The sequence below is a fragment of the Coccomyxa subellipsoidea genome (assembly GCF_000258705.1).
Source record: "Coccomyxa subellipsoidea C-169, whole genome shotgun sequence".
NCBI lineage: Eukaryota > Viridiplantae > Chlorophyta > Trebouxiophyceae > Coccomyxaceae > Coccomyxa > Coccomyxa subellipsoidea.
Genome location: NW_005178042.1, coordinates 1,096,063 through 1,117,536, shown reverse-complemented (window position 1 = coordinate 1,117,536; position 21,474 = coordinate 1,096,063). Strand labels below are relative to the sequence as shown.

General features: G+C 54.7%; 2 protein-coding genes across 2 annotated transcripts; one reads left to right on the top strand and one right to left on the bottom strand.

Moving 5' to 3' along the window:
* Nucleotides 1-316: 316 nt before the first annotated feature.
* Nucleotides 317-4,952, top strand: COCSUDRAFT_34730 (putative Phosphoglucomutase, cytoplasmic 2; the record flags this gene model as incomplete). Its single annotated transcript, XM_005651717.1, has 13 exons — nt 317-406; nt 591-672; nt 850-944; nt 1,148-1,290; nt 1,408-1,594; nt 1,832-1,984; nt 2,258-2,399; nt 2,716-2,905; nt 3,180-3,311; nt 3,538-3,624; nt 3,963-4,116; nt 4,374-4,503; nt 4,771-4,952. 13 exons carry the CDS (start codon nt 317-319, stop codon nt 4,950-4,952), a joined length of 1,767 nt encoding a protein of 588 aa, XP_005651774.1.
* Nucleotides 4,953-5,481: 529 nt separating this feature from the next.
* Nucleotides 5,482-20,517, bottom strand: COCSUDRAFT_38956 (hypothetical protein; the record flags this gene model as incomplete). The annotated part of the gene is made up of 28 exons (XM_005651716.1): nt 5,482-5,625; nt 5,954-6,122; nt 6,451-6,590; nt 6,994-7,181; nt 7,485-7,626; nt 7,884-8,053; nt 8,239-8,370; nt 8,583-9,099; nt 9,205-9,270; nt 9,508-9,737; nt 9,954-10,081; nt 10,386-10,496; nt 12,184-12,389; nt 12,700-12,828; nt 13,217-13,477; nt 13,825-13,917; nt 14,174-14,323; nt 14,795-15,031; nt 15,347-15,580; nt 16,125-16,246; nt 16,419-16,542; nt 16,858-16,984; nt 17,337-17,548; nt 18,002-18,303; nt 18,697-18,850; nt 19,197-19,346; nt 19,770-19,953; nt 20,309-20,517. The coding sequence occupies 28 exons, from the start codon at nt 20,515-20,517 to the stop codon at nt 5,482-5,484; spliced, it is 5,031 nt and encodes a 1,676-aa protein (XP_005651773.1).
* Between the last annotated feature and the right edge of the window lie 957 nt (nt 20,518-21,474).

The window sequence follows — 21,474 nt, the reverse complement described above, 5'->3', positions numbered from 1 at the left end:
CCCATTTCACCTGCCCGGCCGCTGCCACACTGCTACTGCGGTCAGAGAGCAGCTGGCAATGCAAGACCATGGCCATCCAGGAGTTGCCATATGCATGCAGACGCAGCCAAACACTGGGTGTACCTTCATGTGTAGCACGTCAAGCCAGGATTCTAGGTCAACGCTATAGAGAAGGGGCAAAGGGAAGGGAGGGTCGGGAAGCTGACCGGAATGTTCGAGGTTCGAGAATCTAGATTCCGGGGATATTGGCGTTAATTGTACCCTTCTGTCTGATTTGTGTTGATCTGTAATATTCTCACTTGCAGAGGTGTACAACATGTCGGACAAGTCTGGTATCTCGGTGAAAGTTGTACCCACGAAGCCAATTGATGGACAGAAGCCAGGCACAAGTGGCCTCAGAAAGAAGGTGCAGGGATGCAAAACTTATCTCTAATGTATTGCTTCTAATTCCTGCCTGACTTACTCTGGTACAGACTCAAAAAGGAGATATCTGGGAAGTGATCTGCCATTCAATCTGAGCTCATATTGGCAATAAGCGACTTGACCTGTTCTAGTGCAAATTGTTGATGATGCTACTGATTGCATCGCAGGTAACTGTGTTTCAGTCGGAGCATTATCTGGAAAATTTCGTGCAGTCAACCTTCGATGCCCTTCCAGCGGAAAGCCTCTCTGGTGAGTCAAGATGACACTTGACATGCTAATGTCATCTGGTGAAGACTTCTGCGCACTATTTTTCGCCTACCAAGCGCTGTCTGTAATTGGTTTCAGTCATGTTGAACACGAAACGCCCCAAAGGAATAAAAACTGCCGTTATTCGTGTCTGATTGCTTGCGACCCTATGCACGGCAGGTAGCACGCTTGTGGTGTCTGGCGATGGGCGTTACCTGACGAAGCCCTCTGTTGCCACAATTGTACGCATGGCCGCTGCAAATGGGGTCGGAAAGGTGCCTCTTAATGCATCACTCTGCGTCATTGAGCACTGCCACACAAGCCACTATTGACCAGCATCCACAGTTCCCTCATTGCATTTGTCACGCTGCACATCTGTGTGTAAGACCCCCTTCGATTGCTTCAACTCTGTGAATGCAATCTCTCAGTCCAACAGAGCATTCATGACGAGTGAGGAGGGGTGCCTGGTAATTCCCAGGTGTGGGTGGGCAGAGGAGGCCTGATGTCCACCCCGGCAGTCTCAGCGGTGATCCGCAACCGCCACGGGGGAGAGGCCTATGGCGGCTTCATCCTGACTGCCAGCCACAACCCTGGCGGACCCAAGGAAGACTTTGGCATCAAGTCATCCCCAGCTTCCATCCCCATGACAAATCCTTGCCTCTTGCTCGCCTCAAATGTAGCTAATTTCACAATGCACCGTATTGCCCAATTAGATTAAAGTTGACAAATGTGTCACAGGTACAACTGTGAGAACGGCGGCCCTGCACCGGAGAAGCTGACAAATCAGATCTACCAGAACACCACAAAGATCTCGGAGTACTACATTGCGGATGAGTCCCTGAAGGTGGACATTGACAAGCTGGGCAGATCCACCTTCCTGGTCCAGCACAAGGACTCTGGCAAGTTTGGAGAGTTCACTGTCGAGGTAAGCCCTTCCAGACTCAAGCTGTCGCAAGCAGCTTGCAGAAGTTTAGTCCCTCCTGCAGTGGTTCCATCACTCTTACGCTAGTCTGATGCAAATCATTCTTTTGGTCAGGCGCTGATCTTGGCTTGTAAGACAACAAGGTCATTCTTGAGACTGTAAGAACTCTGCGAGTGATGCTGCATGCGTGAGGTCAAATCGGCTGAAAAAGTGACGTTGGGAGCTGTGCTGCTGTGGCAGGTGATTGATGAAGTGGAGGATTACCTGAAGCTGCTGAGGAAGATCTATGACTTCAACGCGCTGTCAGCGCTGCTGCGCCGCCCGGACTTCAAGTTTGCCTTTGATGGCATGCACGGCGTGGCCGGCCCCTACGCCAAACGCATCTTTGTTCAGGTCATCTCTTCACCTCATCTTCCTGCATTTTTGTTGCATTTTTAGAATGGGAATCTCAGCATCGACCCCATCACAAGCAGGCAGCATGTCTTCAAGAGTATCCTGAAGCAGGTGTCCAAAGAGGGATCACAGACAGCATGCAGGTGAAGAGTCCATTGCAGCCATGTCCTTGGTAGACACACTAAAGAATAGCACACCAATGGGTTGGCGCTTAACAGGCTTCCTGCAGTACTACAATTATTGTCTGAAAGGGAAACGTGTGAAATGCTGCAGGAGCTGGGAGCGCCGGAGTCGAGCTGCCTGAACTGCGACCCCAAGGAGGACTTTGGCGGGGGCCACCCGGACCCCAACCTGACCTACGCCCACCACCTCGTCGACACCATGGGCCTCGGCGAACACTCCTCCGCCGCTGCCGGTGCGCCTGCACTTGCACCTCTCCCCCAAGATGTCTCATAGAGACTGTTGACACTGAAGTATGTAAAAGGAGCTTGAAGACCTATTGTGCAGAGCAGCTACTTCGGCTCCTGCGCGCTCAATGGAACCATATAAGTGCGCAGGAGCCGGGGATATTGTCTTGTGCAGTTGGCCCTCAAGCTTAATCGCCTCGCAGAGACAGTTATTAGAGGTTTGTACTCTAGAGACATATCATCGTAGTATAGTCATTTTGACCTTCTGCTGCATGCATGCAAGCACATGACAAGTAGAGGGGTTGACGCTTCTGTCATGTGCAGAGGTGCCGGCGTTCGGGGCGGCGTGCGACGGCGATGCGGACCGCAACATGATATTGGGAGCGCGGTTCTTTGTGACGCCCAGCGACAGCGTTGCGATCATTGCGGCCAACGCCAAGGAGGCTGTGCCCTACTTCCACTCTGGGCTGAAGGGCGTTGCGCGCTCCATGCCCACCTCAGCCGCCCTCGACAGGTGCCGCCTTACGCCTCCCTTGGCCATAGCTGCCTTCTTACGAGCATTGCCTTCAGAGTCGAATAGTGGAAACTCCCATGAACTGCCAAAACGGTGACCTAGCTTGTCCATATCATTGAGGCAGAGCCTCGCAAGAGCAACTTGTCCTGATGCAGGCCTGGCCAAACATGCTCTGGCTGGCAGTTGATTGCTGAAAGCAAGGCGTTTCAAGAGACACTCTAGCATAGATTTGCATGTGGTTCAAAGCCGTAACACCACAGGTGTGTCTGTGCAGGGTGGCGGAGGCGAAGGGCATCAAGTGCTACGAGGTGCCGACGGGCTGGAAGTTCTTTGGCAACCTCATGGACGACGGACGCTGCTCCCTCTGCGGCGAGGAGAGCTTCGGCACCGGCTCAGACCACGTCAGGTGCGCTCCTTACTGATAACTTGATAACACCAATTTGAAGTTCAGAGAGTGCAATCAAGAAACTTTTGCGCTTGGTCATCTCTTTTCCATGTCTCTAAGAGCTGCACAGAAATGCTGTCGAGGGTGTGTGCCAGCAATTTCAGAAGGTGCTTTCTGCGACTTTTTGGGCCATATATTGCATGGACGGCAGTGAATTCAAGCTGTGGTGGTTGTTGTATTCTAACAGGGAGAAGGATGGGCTATGGGCGGTGCTGGCGTGGCTTTCCATCCTGGCCTACCGCAACGGCGCCAAGAAGGAGAACCTCGGCGACAAGCTGGCCAAGATCGCACCAGGTATTTCCTGGCAGCCCCCCACGTCACTATCAACCTGCTGATAGGGCCATTCTCTGTATTTGGTGATTGAGATTCCATTCATGGATGTACCTAGTCCTGAGGGGCTTGAGAACATGTGATTATCAGGATAGCAATTTCTTTCATGCAGTCTGGGCTGCAGAGATCTGTGAACTGTGGGTCCGCAGACCCAGAATCGCCACAAGAGATGTTGACAGCCGGCATAACAGCTTGGCATATGCAGCAGCATGAAGCATGTTGGCTTTGAATTGAATTTTGCATTACAGGCCTCCATGCGGGCGGGAAGGGGCACAGCAGCAGCGGGCCGCTGGTGACGGTGGAGGAGATTGTGAAGGAGCACTGGGCCAAGTACGGGCGCAACTTCTACACGCGCTACGACTACGAAAACGTGGACAGCGCCAAAGCCGACAAGGTCATCAGCACTCTCAAGGCCAAGATCGGCGAGATCACTCAGGTGCGCTAGAATTGACCGTGATCAGTCCTCTAGCCTGCACTTCAAGCAACGGTGCTTTTGAGTTCCATTATGTAATCTCCTTGTTTCAACACTGCAGTTGCAGGGAAACAGCTCCTCTGTCTGCCAACTGCAGGCAGGACATGATTTGCAGTACCCAGGAGCTCCCAATGTGCATTCTGCCCAGCTTGCATGGTCGCTAATGTGTGGCACATGCGGTATTCTGCGTGTGCTGAGGCAAGGAGTGGGGGCGCTTGCAGGTGCGCAATTTCGTGATTGACAAATCGGACGAGTTCAGCTACACGGATCCGGTGGATGGCAGCGTGAGCGCCAACCAGGGCATCCGCTTCCTCTTCTCCGACGGCTCACGCGTCATCTTCCGCCTCTCCGGTGCGCTCCCCCCTTGCATTCTCCTAGGAAACCACAAGGGCTTAACTTGTGGTGCTTCCTCTGCACTCTGTATGTTCACCTGGGCATAATACCATGCGTGCAGGCTTGGAGGGCTGAGTGAATGCCATGTCTGCCCATGGAGGCGGAGGTTTTTCTAACGGCAGAAAAATCAGGAGGAGGCAGGTCCATGCTTGACATCCAAGGCACAGGTTGTGAAGGACCAAAGAAAATGTAAAGGAGATTGAGCTGGGCAAATCATGCGCGCAGGCACTGGCTCATCGGGGGCGACCATCCGCATGTACGTGGAGCAGTATGTGGCGCCAGATGCCGGCCCAGAGAAGCTGCACGCGGACGCAGCAAAGGCCCTGGAGCCCCTGGTCAATGTGGCGCTCACCCTGTCAAAGATGCGCGAGCTCACCGGCCGCGAGAAGCCCACCGTCATCACCTGACTGCAGCACTGTGTCTGTCCAGCCAATGTGCTGTTTGTGACAAGGAATTTTATCTAGGAAGCGTGAGGTGCAGCTGTGGGACTTGAGAGAAACTGTCCTCTGCTGGTTTGGTGGAAATTGGTGTTCTGCAGTGCAGGTGTCTGTGATTCAACAGTGGCTATTGAATGTTAGAAAGACTGTATTCATCGTGTTTACAATGCCAATGACTGGGGCATCTTTTGCAAACAGTTCCCTGTTTTCAAGACAACACACAGGTCAGGCGGACAACATTCTTTTCAAAGAATCCGTCACATGGCATGAAATATGGTCTTCGCCGTTGACAACAGGGAAAAGCCCTCTTCGAGTCTGCTTCGGAACAATCAGTGCACAATGCATCCATGTGCATCATCTAGCAGTCAGGGTCAATGCAGCGCTCGGGGCATAAGACACATCTCAAGTTGTCAGAATTCCAAAATACATAATCCGTGTTCCATAAGTCGCAAATAAATACGTTGTTGGCAAAGAAAACATAGGACATGTCTTTTAGGCCCTAAAACAGGCGCAGTTCCATCATGGCTTCCCTGCGCAAGGGCGACCACCAGGCAGCGATGCGTGCTGCCCCCTGGCTGCCGGGCACCACGCAGTCCAGCCCAAACACAGACTCCAGCTTCGTGGCACGCAGCGTGCAGATGGCCTGCACATGCACAAGTCTCCAATGTCAGTGCACAATTTTAGAATGTTCAGATACCCAGTCTATCGTGCCCCTTCGACGCCAAGTAAGCGCCTCCACTTGGACAAGCAGAGGTCTTTCGATGGGCAATGTTCAAGATGGGAGATTTTCTGCGGACCTCAAGCAAGCTTTGGTGGTCATCAAGGAACACCCAGGCTGGCTCTACAGAGGCATGGAGAATTGCTCCTCTCATCTAGTCTAAAAGATCCCTATTCCAGGTCTTCTCAATAATTGCCGGAAGTGCAGGAACCTTAGAAGAGGAGTTTGAGACAGGGATGGAAGGGGAGCACACCTTCCAGGCGCCCTCCAGGGTGGCGCGGCCGGGGTCCTCAGACGGCGCGGCCGGCGGCGACTCGAGCGCGAATCGCAGGTCGGCTCGCGCGCGCACGGGGCCGTACACCTGCTGCGCCGCCGACACCGACAGCGCATGCCAAATACCCCTCCCCTCCAGCGCAAACGCCCTGCCACACATCCAAACCTAAGTTTTACCCCAGAATTACAGGTTGATTCCACTACACAAGCACTGGGTAAGCTAATCAAGCATATGGGGGTTGATGGGTTTGCTCCCATGTGTAAAATTTGCGTCCAGTGTAGTAATGGGCAGAGAAAGATGGTCAGACACAAGCAGCCACACCCAAAAGAGTCCACGCCAGACACAAGCAGATGCCTAGGCTGGCCAAGACACACATCACAGGAGGGAAAATTGTGGAAATGATGCCTTGAGATTGGAGTTTGCCAGAGGAGGGTTGCAATGGGGTGGCATCCATTCAAATGGGGTGGCATGCAGACCTGTGCTTGAAGGGGCTGTCCAGGAGGCCGAGGCCTGCCGGGTCTGCGCTGCCGGCTTCAGAGCCCTGAGCGCTCATGCTGCTGCCGCCGCGGCTGAGCCACTGCGCCTGCGGTGAGGTCAGGCCCAAGTCCACCCGCACCTGCCGGCACCCTCCAAAGAGCTTCAACATGCTGCTTCCCCTTATTCTTACTCTCCCAGAGCATGAGCTCATATGGTAAGTGACATTGCCTTATCAGCGCATGACTGCAAGATGTGCCTCAGTCATCCGATCCCAAAATCCTGGACACCACATGTATACTAGCTTTAAGCAGGCAATCAAAGTTTGAAAACCTCTTCCTTGGTGTAATCGCCACCCATATTTGCCATTCGGATGCCAGCTGTACATGTGATGCCCTCAATGAGAAAGACAAGGCCATGTAGCGTACCTTTTACTGATCAGCTAAACATCCACAGTTCACATCCCCACTAATTATTGCCAGCCTGCAGTGCGTGTCCCAAAAATATAACAAAGGAGGGGGATATAGAGTGATGGAGGCGCGCACCGATCCGGCGGTGTAGTCGAGGAAGGGGCGCGTGAAGCGGCCGAGCTGGCCGGAGACGCTGGCGGACGCAAACACGCGCAGCAGCGTGTCGGCCAGGTACGGCGCCCACGTCTCGCGGCCGAAGCTGCGCAGCCGCTCTGCTCGGCCGCGCCCCGCCGACACCGGCCCCAGCCGACCCCTGCCGCCGCCTGCGAGTGCACAGCGCCCTGTCAGCAGACTATTTTATCCAGAGCCGCCCACGACCAAAATTTATATATTCCATAATCTAAGTGAAGTTCGAACTTCCCAACCTGCGGCATCAGCGTGCTTGACACTGCACAAAGCACGCTTCAGTGGCCGAGGTGGACAAATTTACAGGCACACAGGGTGGACCAAGCATCAGGGCGCAAGGGTCTGCATTAAAAAGTTAGGCAACCGGATCACAGAATAATTGAGTGTGGCATCCCATCCACAGAGTGATGGTGGGGAGTCGGGCGTGTTGGACAGCATACTTGCAGGCATGGCGTTCTTCTGGCGTTGGGCGTTGCCGCGGCCGCTCCTGGGGCGGGACGGGGTGCTGGGAGTGGCCTGGGTGGGCCGCAGGCCCCCGTGCGGCAGCGGCATGCGTGCCAGGCACCCCACTGCCGCATTCACCTGTGCCAGCGAGGCACCAGCTCAGCATCTGATTGAAGAGGTTTCAGCTTCATAGATCATGCCATCCAGCAGCAATTGCAGCATGGCACCCTCTTCAGATCAACCAGTGGATTGGAACCTCCTGGACAGACGGCCTAAAAGGGACAGACACCCAACAGGGCCCATGAACATAAGCACCCATGAGCCTTCAGTGCTCCAGACTGCCATTGATATACTACAGCTGATTATGTCTGTCTGATTAAGTGGCCAGGGGAGACCTTGAGGAAGGGCTGGGCAAGCCAGGGGCTGTAGGGGGTGCGGCGGGCGCTGTCGCGCGAGGGGCCGTTGCCGTTCAAGCGCCTGACCAGGCCGCCATGCGCCAGGTCACTCGTCAGCGCCCCAATCCCCTTGCTCACCCCGCTCAGCTGCTTTGACGCCTTCTGCAAGCCTGCACAAAGAGCAACGCACTGGTCATATTTGAAGAAACTGTACAACTTCCCGAATGCTGCTAGTGCCTCCCTGGCTCTGGCACAGCAGTAAACTAACTTACAGGAGCAATGTGAGACAAAGCAAGAATATCCCACGCAGCATGCCATCTTCAGTTGTACGAGATTGTATAGGGAAAGAGATTACCTGAGTTGATGGAGCTGGCTTGGACGCCAGCCAGCATGGGCCCCTGCCCCAGCATGTCCTTGGCCTGCCTGATGGCTGCCAGCACCTCTGCATTCTTGGCATCCATGCTCGTCCGCCCACCGCGCAGCTGCCCTGCACCCATTTGCAAAGCAATCACTCAGCAATGCTTGAAATGCTAAAAACAAGTCCATGTGTTGAGGCGATCCCTCAAGTATAGACAAGACAACTCTGCAAACTCCCTTACAGATGCTACGTCTCCCTGTAAGCTGTGAAATATTACAGCAGAGATGATTTCCATATGAATATGCACGCTGCAGATAAGGGAAGACATGTGAGAAACGCACCGTTACCGCCGCTGCTGCCGCCTTTGCTGGATGCAGGAGGCGCCTGAGGCTGGCCTGCGCCGCTCGCTCCAGACGCCTGCACGCCCGCTGGCGCCGGCCGCTTCTCAGCAGCCGACCCGGGAATCGTCAGGCTGCCGGCCCCACCGTCAAGATTCGCAGCGCCGTCCGGGCCGATCGACACCGCCCAGTCGTAAGGGATGGACACAGCGCCCCCTGCACCGCCGCTCGGCCCCATACTTGCCTTCTCGGGCATAGATGCCGGCTGCTCAGCCGCGTTCGTGGTGTCGGCGGCGGCGCCGGCCGCCGCCTTAAGGGCAGCGGTGGGCAGAGAGTCGTCAGATTGGCCCTCTGGCTCGGCAGGGGAGGCCGAGGACTGTTGAGGGGCTGGGGGTTTTGGCAAGGGGTCGTCGAGGTCTCGCCGCGTGTCCAGCTGGTCTGGCAGGCGCGTGGAGTCCCACAGAGACTGCTGTACTGCCGGCTTCCACACCAGCGCCTCACCCTCCACTGCTACTGCTCCCTGTCAACAAAAGAGACATACACACATGCTCAGGTCCAGGTGGATCGTGCACAGCTGCCCATAACAAAATACAGTACAGCGCAATCTGCAAGGAACTCATGGCACCTGGAAGTGTAGGGAAGAGCGCCATGGGCCGCCGCTGTCATCCGACTCTGTCTGCGGCGTAGCCACCTGCACAGAAATCAGGGTCGCCTGCTCAGGTGAACTGTATGACAGTACAGTGACAGCACTGCCGATCCTAAAGTGTTTGCTTCCAAATGTCTCAATGTGGCCAGTGGCTCAACCAGCCCCTCATGCATTCACATGCAGCTGGCGTCAATCCTCAGTAATGTAATTGTTACTCTGCTGTGTGGCCATGGCAAAACGCACGCACAAGGTGGTAATTTTAATGGTGGAATGGGGACTCACATGGTGGACGCCCACGCGGTACTGGATGCCGTCCTGCCGATCCTGGCTGGCCACATCCAGGGAGCTGGACAGCGGCACTCTGCAGTACGCAGCAGCGCTGTCCAGGTATTCCTCATTCCAGGCCAGGGACGCCAGCATGTCGTGCCCCGCCACCTGGTGCTTCAGCCAGGTCCTCCCCCTCAATGGGGGCCCAAATGGGCACAGCTCTGCCGGGGGGCGACCGTGTCCCCCTGTATGCACCCGCCGCTGTGGCCCCACTCCCTCAGAAGGTGCCCTGGCCTTGGAGATGTCCCCACTGGAGCCAGATGAGGTCCCTGTGTTGATGGTTCTTTCTCCTTGGCCCCCTTGAAAAGCTGTGCTGCTGCTGCTTGTGTCTGGCTGCAGGTTCAATTTGGCTAATTTATCTGATGACGAGCTTGCTGTAAGCATTGCAGTGATGCGCTCACTGTGAGCCGCCTCAGTGGTGGCTGTTGGCTCTGTCTCTGTGCTTTGCTGCTGCGGCTCGTATCGGTGAAAGAGTGTGCGGGCATTCTCCACATTTGGCATTTCCACGATGGCATTCCATGCCGTGTTCCTGCTCACATGCGCAAGCCAATCAGTGACCGTCATACATGCAAGTAATTGGAGAGAGCAAGGTAAGGACTCCATAAGTTCAGGATCCAGAAGAAGAAGCTTGCCTTCCCAGGCTGTGGTGTGTCCTCGCGCATAGCCCATAATTGTTCAGGTCCTTGAATATTTCTTTCTGCGAAGCAATTGTCCAAGGTCAGGCGTGAGCATCTTGACACCAAGAATAAGCCTGATGGAGCATAGGTACATTCATTTGATCTCACTGCCATACAGAGTGTCGCCAGAGAAGCCCACAGTTTGATGACCCTCACCGCTCCAGCCCCTGCTCTATGGTGTTTGAGCATGCGCTGTAGCCGAGCCCTGCCTGAAACAGTGGTCCACCAGCTCTTCCCTCCAATGCGAGCATAAGCGCGATCAAATACCTGCACCAAAGTACATCTGACTAGGATCGACTGGCATGGGAGTATATAGAGTATTCAAATCCGCCTATATTAGGGCACTCAAGATCTGAAAGTAACAGCAGGTCCACAATTGTAACATAAAGGTAGCCGTTCCACCCACCAGCCCGCCTTCACTGGCCACGTAGGATGGAAAGAAGGGGACATCCAGCGCTTGTGCTGCCACGAGCTGCTGTGTCCTCGACAGCCCCGAAGGGCTGCATTGTAGAAGAGGGGGCGGTTCGCAGGGAAGTGTACGGACCAGACCGTCCAAGGATTTGGCAGACTGCGCAGGCTGATCCCAGAATTGAGATGCAATGCTTCCTCGGACCTCCCCTCGACTGCTCAGCTTTTCCGGCAGGAGAGGCATTTTTGGGCACTGATCAGTGATACAGAAGCTTTGATGTAAATTGAATCAGCAGGTCGAAGATATTCACGGGCAGGTGAACACAATTCAACAGTGAATGTTCACTTGTCCTTTTTGTTTCTTCCCGGAATACAATTTAAAATTATGTCACGTTTCTCCATGCACACAATCTCAACGACAGGCTAGTGCTGTATCAATGGAGCCGTCGCGTTGATCAATGAAGGTATGAAATGATCCATCAGATCATCTGATTCAGATGGCCGTACGACTTTATGTCCTTTATCCCTTTCACCAAGGGAGCTGACCTTTCCACAGAGTCCAAAGTGATTCTTACAATACACTTGTTTGTCCAACATCCCTAGTCACTCGGTACGTGTCAATCGTGATTGCCAGTGTCTCTTCAGCGAGCGCATGTGTCTGCACCAGCATGGACGATCATGCCACAGCCACTGAGTGCACAGCACACATGTTAAGTAATTGACTCTGATCATCATGATACCGATAAGACAAAGACTCCGAGAGTCTCAACACACTGGTGATAATGCTTTGAGCTCACGCACGTGAGGACATGCCAACTGCGGCAGACACCAGCCAAGGAAGCCTAGAGACAATCTCTATTTGGCAAAGTGCGATCGACCGATCATCATGATGTCTGCATGCGCGCATGCATACACTAATGGTGGGAACTGCCTGTACGTGGCAACAACAGCAGCAGCGCAGCAGAACACCGTAAGAGGCGTACTTAGAAGACCCACTTTCCGAGGCAACTTTGTCCATTGATACTTCCCACACACCAAGCCCCTGGGGCCTCTGCACATGCATTGCCTGGCTCAGTAGTTGTCGCAACTGGCCCAACAACTCAGCCAGCCTCAGGCAATGCACGTGCAAAGGCCCTGTCACCTCAATGTGCACTCAGCTCACCCAAGCTGAAATGCTCCTTTCCGCGCTTTCAAATAAATGCCCAGTTGTTTGCTGCGGATTGCCAAACCCAGGGACACAATCATGGGTCTCTGCACCCCCCATCAATGCCATACCCTTACCTACGCATGATCGAAATTGTCCATGGCATCTCATGCTACAGTCCTCACTCCCTGCCAAATCAGGCTGCCCCTCTTTTCTGCAAAGTAAAAAACCCAGCATTTGCTACCTCGCCGCCCTGCAGGGCCACACAACCCTCCAAAGCACATTCCCGACATTTGGACTGCCGGAAGATCAGAAACGCAATTCTTGCAGCTCCCTGCACAAAACCCCCTGCTGCTGCCGCAATTAATTGAGCCCCTACTCTGCCGCTGCTGCCCCTTCTACCTGTAGCCTAATTGCTTAAACCCTCCACCCATGCTACCCTCTGCAGACAGGAGCCTTCGGCGGCGCGTCTCCCACGTGCGCGCATCACCGGAGTCCTGCCAGATCTGCACATCCACGATGTAGATGCCATCGCAGTCCATGTTGGCGTGCGGATGGACTATAAAGTCCACCAAGTCCCCAGCATGCAGCGCCAGCTTCATCTCCACCTGCACAGGCACAAGCAAACTCCACTACCGTGCCTCACAGCCAAGTCAGGCCCTTTTAGAATTGCCACTGTGCTACATTCAAAGCTGCTTACAGTGCAACTCTAGGGCTTGCATGGTGGTGCATTGCCCCAAGCCTGGTTGAGCAACAGACGGTGTGTCTGCCAGCCAGGCCAGTGAAATTCACTGCCTTCTCTGAGGATTTGTGCATGACAATAACACATTTTAGAGCGATCAGGGCAATATATCGACATACTGGAATCACAGCACAGCAAAGGCACTGTCATACAGTGGCTGAGCAGGAATTACTCACCTTTTGGCGCTGCGGCTTGTCCTTCGCGTTGGGGGTGATTTCGCGCCACATCAGCTGCGTGGACTGGCCGCCTCCGCTGGGTGTCTGCCGAATCTCCAGATCCAGGCCGTCCCCACAAATCGGCCACACCTGGCACATATTGTCATCCCCTCAGCCGTGATACCCAGTGCTGGCCTCTTAAAGTCATGTACTGCCAGGTTGCTGCCGTTGCACTACATCTTATGTGGGAAGTGCCATTCACAGCTGCAAGAGCTCCTGTACGCAATGCCTCATGTGCCTGTGGTTACGCGTGGCCGGTGTCGCTGTGCAGCATGCATGAGCAAGCTGGGAAGGTGATGTAAGACAGAAGCTGACCAGGCCAGCTCACGCCCTCTCTTGAGCGTTTAGGAGGACAGAGGTATACAGGGTGTTACAGATCGGTCAAGATGACTGGTTTTGATCCCAAAAGGATCATCCGATGACCGATCTGTACTAGTCTGACCTATATATTCACTGATTTGTAACAGAGGGGTCCCACCTCGTAAGCCATGAGCAGCATGCCCTTGGGAGCGGTGACGAAGGACTGGAAGCGCAGGTTGAAGGCGGCGTAGGGCAGGCCACAGCAGGAGGGGCCCGTGGTGGATGCGCAGGGGTGGATGAGCGAGTGGAGCATGGTCGGGTAGGGGTTTGACGCGTCCGGGCAACCCCAGGAGCCGTCCGTTCGCTTCGCGTCCCTCTCCTGGCTCGGCCGCCACACCAGGGGCCGGAACTCGCTCGAGTTCGCCGCCCTGTACCCCACCTGCCGCAGCCGCCACAACGGATTTGAGATCCCTTTCTTCTACTTTTTAACCTCCAGAAACACAGCGTAGCCGGGGTTGATCGAACACTGACATTGCATTTGTCTGACGCATTTGATGGTCTCAGATATTCTCATACAAACAAGTCAGCAAGCCTCAGAGAGTGGCCACTGTGCATACTATCTTTCCCACTGCCGCAAAGTGCCGCATGCAATGCTTTGCTGCTCATGGCATGCCGCTCAACAAATTAAGCCAAGCAGGTGCGCGGCGCTTGTTATGGGGTGACTGAGAGGATCCCGGCAGTCAGAGCAGCAGATTTAGATGTGCTGGTGTGCGCATGACAACGCACCTGCCAGCCCTTGTGCCCCTGCTCCAGAGGGTAGTCAGCCACCAGCGAAGACACCGGCCGCGGGAACGGCGCCAGGTGCAGATTCATCATCACCTGCACCGCGCCAGCAACCCCTCTCACACCCTCCATGCACCTCTTATCCACCATCCATTGTAATATAAAAATCTGGTATTGCTTTGACTGCAGGAGATCTGCCCATGAATTCGTGCATGCCGCAGTATCAACACAGCCATGAGAATTGGACCCACTTGACTGCCCACTCGTCGAGCATTACTTTTATTTTAGGAAAGGCCACATATACAAACGCAGAAACAGAGCGGTGCGGGTGAGTTAGACATGAGAAACCCACCTCTTCGGGGTCTCCCAGGGTGTTGGAGGCGGAGCCGAAGGAGATGTGGCGCTCTGCGGGCGCCTTGTCCGGGTTACAGCTGGCGCCGCCCGCCGTCAGATTGCTCGCGCGGAACAACGCCCGCGGGAACGTGTGCATGCGCAGCCCCGCCTATTATTTCCACACCACTTTATGTCATAATTCCGAGCGCCATGATTTGCCCAAGCAAGAAGCCCTGCTTGGCAATGGAACTGTGAACACCAATGCTAGGTGGCTTACTGGCAGGAAGCATATGAACTGGGGAGGAGTGAGGAGTGAGGAGTCCACGAACGAGGAGTCCATGAATGCAACCCGCTGGAAGTGCTGAAAGGAACCCTTTGTCATTGAGTGGCGCTGTGAGTCACGTGGTGTTCCTGAGTGGGTGTCTGAGAGTATGGAAGGCACATGACACCAGGCAACATATAGTGGACCAGAGCAAACATGCTTGCGCTTACCCGGCGTAGCATCTTGGAGGGGACCCAGGCCACATGTTCTCTACCCCTTGGGGCCCACAGCAAAGATACTCTCAAGTAACCAATTGACCTCTATGGAGGACACCGTATCACAGCATCCACAGCAGGGATTAAGATGCACGTGGCTTACCCGGCGGAGCATCAGGGAGAGGACCCAGGAGTGGTAGGTGCGAAACACGCGCGCCTGCGCGGCAAAGGCGGAGCAGAAGGTGCCCTTGCGCAGCAGCACGGGCACGCTCTCCATGCAGTGCGAGTCATCGCCGCTGTACAGCAGCCACGTCGGCCCCGACGGCCACGTCACCCGCCCACCCGCCAGTTCCACCCCGAATGTCAACGCCCCCACCCCATTGTCCATCGCCGCCCCGACCTGCGCCAGCCAACACCCTGTTACACACGCTGTCCCACTTCTAGCACACTGGTGTGTTGCATTTACTCAAAATGAGCAAATCCCACTGGCTGCGTATACAGATGTCCTTCCACTGGTGCTCATTTGCCTCCATGGTCAGCATATCTACACCCTTCTAAATGATGTGGACATGGTCAAGTCTGGTGATATGTGTCCATCCTGGCTCGGCACTTCTAAATTAGCATGGTTCCATGAAAAATGGCATGCAACACTTGGCATGCAACACGCTGTGCAGAACTCTAAAGAAACTTACAAAAGAGGGAAGTCAAAGTTTACCAGCAGCAGCTCGGCGAGGAGCGCAGGAGTCTGCTCCTCGTCGATAAGCGCGTATCCGGGCGGCAGCAGCAGCAGCGGAAGATTGGCGTCATCGGCGGCCGGCCGTGCTGGGGCGTCCCCGTCGCCGCACACCGCCTGCTGCAGCTCCAGCGACGACTGCGCCGCCTTCAGCCGGACCACCTGCACTGTGCGCCCGTTCGCGCGTTCCACCGCCACCACCACCGCCAGGTCCTCCTGCAAAAAACAAAAAAAAAATTACATTTGAACCCCTGAGTAGCCCGTGGCGTGATCAAGGACTCATGCTTCCCCTGGGGTCCGCCGTAGCGTCGACTGGCTAGATCGCGGGCAGCTACCGTCACAAGCATGTAAATGGGAATCTGGATGTCCTCCTGCCAGATCAGCAGGCCGCCACATCATCACAAGCTTCTGATGCTGGCATCGTATGCTTGAATGGTGGTCCTGGCCCCACCCGAAGCCAGACTGTATGAAGAGTATGCAGTGAGGTCGATCGTGCTCCTGGACCAGAGACGTCTTGCATGTTGCATGTATGGCATATAAATTGCAAGGCAGCCCTTTCTCCCTTCATGGCGCTCGCACTGCCTTGAATATCTTGCAGTCAGTCTTAGCTTCAGCAATCTGCGGCGGCGTGTGATGCACTACTACCATTTTCTTGCAACAAGGCACGCTCTGTTTATTGCAATTACGTGATTTAAGCTGTACTGCTTCCAGAAGGAGCATGCATGACTAGATGTAAAGGAGAGTGTGACATGTGTCTTACCTGCTCCAGCTGTGGGGAGAGGATGTTGGAGTAGCGCTCATGCCACTTCAGCCACTGGTCCCGCCCAGTCATCATGTGCTTGCTCAGCTGCACCGTCCTGATCTTGCCCCTCTTCAGTGTATCTGTGCCCACATCACAAATTTGCTGCTATTCTCCTGGAAGAGACACTTGAAGGGCCTGCAGGAAGACTGAAGACATGGCAAGCATTGATCCGTCCACGTCAAATGTATGAGCACACTTCCAACTTGACAAATCACATGTCATGGACTGACAAAAGGCTTAGGGAACACAGACCTGTGAGCTTTGCAGCCAAGCCAATTATGGTGGGATCCAGCACGACGGCATCCGGGTTTGATACAAAGTCCATCATCTCATAGATGCCTCCCACATCGAATACCACTAGCGGTATTTGCTTCACCTGCATGGGTCACCCCACAGCAAATGCTTCTTTCAATTTGCACTTGAACTTCTGGCTGCACGCATGCATGCATCCCTGCAGCAATGCATGGACGGCATGTGCATGGCAAGGAGGAAAGATCAAATAGGATTATATTGTTAATATATTCAAGACCTGTTGGGAGAGACCTGAGGCTCATTGGTCTTGTGGGCAGTCTTCCACTGCCCGTCTTCACATCACAAATTCCTGATGTGTTTGCATTCCGTCAAATATTTGGCAATTCCAATACTGTTCTGGCCCAAAAATGCATCAATGTTCTTCAACAAAGAGGCTTACCGCAGCTTCGGCAAGGACGTAGGGCATGTTGTCCACAAGTGAGCACAGCACCAGGAGCAGCCCCTCCTGATTCAGCACCTTTAGCGCCTCCGACCGCGGCACATTTGCCATTATGTGCACCGGCGCCCTGCCACAATCAGCCCCACATCTCAGAGAAGCTCTGAGAAGCTGAGAAGCTTAGAGAAGTCCATTATAGCACTGCGCACAACCTCGTGTACATGCAATTCGACATTGCACAGAGAATCATCAATGCATCACCAGCATGGCTATGCTAAGATTGTTCCCTGGGTGCATGTTGCTTGACTTTCCTGCGCGCAGGTCAGCGTGCGACAAGTATTGCTCAAGCCAGGACTGTCTTCAAGCATCCCTGCTTTGCATGTCGCTCAGAATATTCTAAATTATTCCTCCAAAAAGAGGATATTTGAGGCATTGCGGTCCACAGGGATGCAAATATCGATGAGGAGGGAAAGGAGCCTCACTTCCAGGAGGCGGTCACTGCGCGCAGCCACTGGCTGCTGGGCTGCATGTCGATGCGCGCGTCAGAGCCGATGAAAAAGACCTCAAATCGCGCGTCTGCCAGAAGCGCCGCCTCCTGCAGAGCCTCCACTGCAGTGACGAATAGCTTCAGCCCTTTGCGCTCCTCCAGCCGGCTGAAGAACGCCAGCCGCCACACCGGCTTCTCCACGGGTCCCTGTTGCAAAACAGAGATCATTTGAGGGGGAGCATGACCGTAGGACAACCTCCATCAGTTGTAATGGTCTACTGTCAGCTTATTTAACCGGTTGCAGACAAGCACAGGGAAGGCATGCAAAGGGTGAGGCATGACCCTGTGTAGCAATTTTGGTGTAATGTCTTTCTGCCCTTTTTCTTGCAGACTTCAATTTCAGACACTGATGCAGTGACAAGGTTCCGACGCATAGCACAGACACACATGGTGCACTGTTGGCTTGCGCCAATTGGCTTCTGAAGGCACCACACGTTGAGGGGCTTGGTCTATCAGTGAGTTGCTTGGGATCGCACACCCTCCAGCCGCCATACACCGTGATGTTCAGGTCCACAAGATGACCATTTTGCTTTGAAACACATTTGAGAAAAGTGTTTGCCAGATCTGAGGAGGGTAGCTGTTGCAACCCTCTTTTATAACCTGCAATGGACGTAGACAGTGCTCAGATCTAAGGAGGGTGCGTGCCTGCGGCGCGGCGTTGGCGTCGGCCTCTGCAGCGGGCACGACGTTGGGGATGACTAAGGAGGTCTTGGGCAGGCGCCAGGCGCGCTGCTTGAGGAAGGCGGTCATGTAGGCGGTGGGTGAGATGAGCGCGTCGGCCAGCTGCAGGCTCATGCGCTCAGCCTGGTCGATGCGCAGGCTGGTGATGTCCAGCGGGCGCTGCACCGACCCCTGCGTGCTCCAGAAGTGGCCCCCGTGCGTCTCCACAACCACCCGCAGCCCTGTACATGCCACGCCGTACGCATGTGTAAGCATGTGTAATCACACAGGTGAAAGTGCCCACTCAGCCCATCCACAGGCCACACCACTTGGTCTTGCTACCCACTGATTGAGGTATCACGGCAGTGTCCTGCAGATTCCTTGGTATGCACCCAGCACATGCATGCTTCCCGCCAGCACTGAAATGGTAGAACATGCAGATCTCTCTGGGTGCTCGACCGGCACAACCTGTGCTTGCCAGGCAACCAGATGCCCAGTCTTTGCTTGCCATGAGCCTTTTTTAAAGCATGCTTGGAGAAATCTCTTGTTCACAGTGACTGCAAACACTTTGCAGTTTGCAATGTGAGAACTGAGAATGTCGGTTCAGGAAGGGGCAATGGGCAAAGCATGCGCACCCGGCTTGAGCTGCCTGTAAGCGGCAGCAGTGATGACGTCCACAAACACGCCGCCCCACTCATGCACATGCACAAGATCGCAGCGGTCCAAGTTCTTTTCCAGCCACGCCAGCACTCCGTGGCTCAGCGCCTCATAGGGATGCGTCTCCACTATCTGCATGCAGTCACCCCAATGTTTCAGCCCACGCAGACGGTGCCGCCTGAGAGCTCCTGTGCTCTGTGCATCGGATCCAAGTCTGCCATTGAGGATGTTCCAGGGACTACCCCTGCCGCGTACTGGTGGTGAATTTCAAGATACTGTAAGTCGGGCCGAGGCAGATATGATGCGGCAATGCGCGAGACTCACTCAATGTCCCCAGTTACCAGCTCAGTACTGGGCCGTCATGCAGGTCTGGGATCGGCTCAGCTGAATTGCCTACTTCTCACTACAAGCTTACTTGGAAGCCATAAGGCCCCTCACTGACATGGGAAGAGTGCAAAACATGGGCCAAGAGCTACACCTCCGGAGGTGACAGGTGCTGAGGATCCAGGCAGCGGTAGTCCACGCGCAACTGGGAGTCTATCTGCGCCCTCATCCCCTCCTGGCACACCTGCAGGTGCCTCGTGACCGCCAGAAACGTCACCTGGAGCCCCGGCAACGCCGACAGAGCCTGCACCATGCACATGCATGCATTATCATCTTATGGTGAAGGATCCTTGGACCCAGCACCTCTCTGGTACACACGCGGTGGTAGGAGCCTGTGCCAGATCGGTGCTGGGTCTATGTGCCTACTCATACCTTACCTCAAGATTCCAAATTCTATTGTTCAACCCTTGTCATCCTGGCTCCACCTCATGCGTGCTGTGGGCCCATACAACTTTGCAGGCAAGGCCACCAGCAGACTGCTACGTGCGCTCCAGCAGTGAATACTTCAGAAAATCTGCTGCAGAAAATTTTGGCTCTGCAGAGATCTGAGATTAATCTGCAGAAGCACTGCTGTACAAACCTTTGCAAGGCAATGATGAGGACACCAAGATGGCTTTTCCACTGCGTCAAGCAGAATGCATGGTGAGGCAGAGGGGGGAGGGGGGACCTGCGCAAGGAGGTGGTAGGCGGTGGCGGTCCCCCCAGCGGTCTTCAGGCCCCAGAAGTCGGCCGTCATGATGCAGACCCCCAGCGGCGCCCCCCGCGGCCGCAGCGACATCCCCCGGTCCTTCAGCCACCTCGATGCCTCCTCCCGCATCGGCCGCGGCACCAATTGCGCCTTAAACGGGCCCCTGCATGCCCCATATCAGTCAATCAACAGGGGCCCTGCGTTCACTGCTCTCAGCATTCTCCTCCTGCCACATTCAAAATCACCCACGTGCTCGCACTCGACTTGAAGCATGCCAGGCATGCCGCGTATGTTAGTCATGCACCGCAGAGCGCTATGTGCTTCTTCTGGTGATCTCTAGCTAGTATCTTCAAGGAATATCTCTCATGCTTACAGCAATTCACTCAAGAAGACACAGGCGCTGCGGTAAAAAGGTCGGTGTAATAGTGCTAGCGTCGGACTTGGGGATAATAACTGAGAGGCCCCAACAATGAAGAAAGCACAAGGGCTGCAGAGGGGGGGAGTACGCAAGGCTGCACCTGCCGGATAGGATGACCGGCGAGAATGTAAATGAGCTTTTGCCCTTTGGTGACCGGACGAGGTTGAGCATGCCAGTGCCCAGCAGGAGCAGGAGCAACAGGCACAGCAGAAGGGCTGGCCAGTGCCGCACAGGCCACGACCTGAGCACCTTCAAGCGCTGCGCTGCACTCAGACTCTCCTTGTGCCCCTCCTTTACCTGCCGGCCCATTCACCCCTCAGCCATGTAAATCGAGGACCTGTGCTGGGACACAAATGCCCCTGACAGCCGCAGTGCCCTGCCATCAGGCAGGCGATCACAGCCTTCCCTTTGTGCACGGTCCCCTATCATCTAAAGCTGCCTCCTCTGGGCCATTCTTCTCTGCCGCATGTAGGCGTACCTTTGGTGTTGGAGGGGGTGATTGGCATAGGTCATCCACAGAGCAGCTGTTGGTTGTGCGAAGGCTGTTGCTCGAGTACAGGGGCAGAGTACCCAACCGCCCATAAGTCAGAGATGATGCTGTCTCGAAACCCGACCTTGGCGGCCGTGGCCCAGATCTGGAGGGTTGAACAGACCACGTGATGCAAGTCAGAGAAATCAAGCTAGAAGGGCTGGTACGAGCAAGCTCCTAAGTTTACCAGAATGCAGTAAACGACAAGAGAACACCTTTGGAACGACGTACCGTAAATTTATATGAAGATCTCGCGATGACCGCTTGCTGGACACTTGTGAAGGCGAGTCCAAACTATTGACAGTGCTGAAGCTGCTCTGGGATTCCAAACTCCGAGCAGCGTCAAAGGACAGAGCTCGCTCATGACGCTTTCCCATTATTGTTCCAACCCGAAAAGATTACTGACGTCCTGATTCATTCCTTCAGATGTGCATCGTGTCAGTCAGAGTATGAATGCCATTGCTAGCCATCGGAACGGAAACTCCGTCGACGTTGAGGTTGCGGACTGCCAGCAATCATTTTTAAGTCGTCAACTTGAAGCTGAAAATTTCCTGATAAAACAAGTTTCTAGGGAAGGGCTGCCTTCGGTCGTTCCTGTGCACGCTTGCGAGACTCAAACCCAACCAGAACACCCCGGGCCCGCACCCCCGATCATACTACTCACGTTCCACAATAGCTTGAATGCAAGCGCACAATGTGGAAACACCCAATAAAGGGTGCAACACACGCAATCGCAG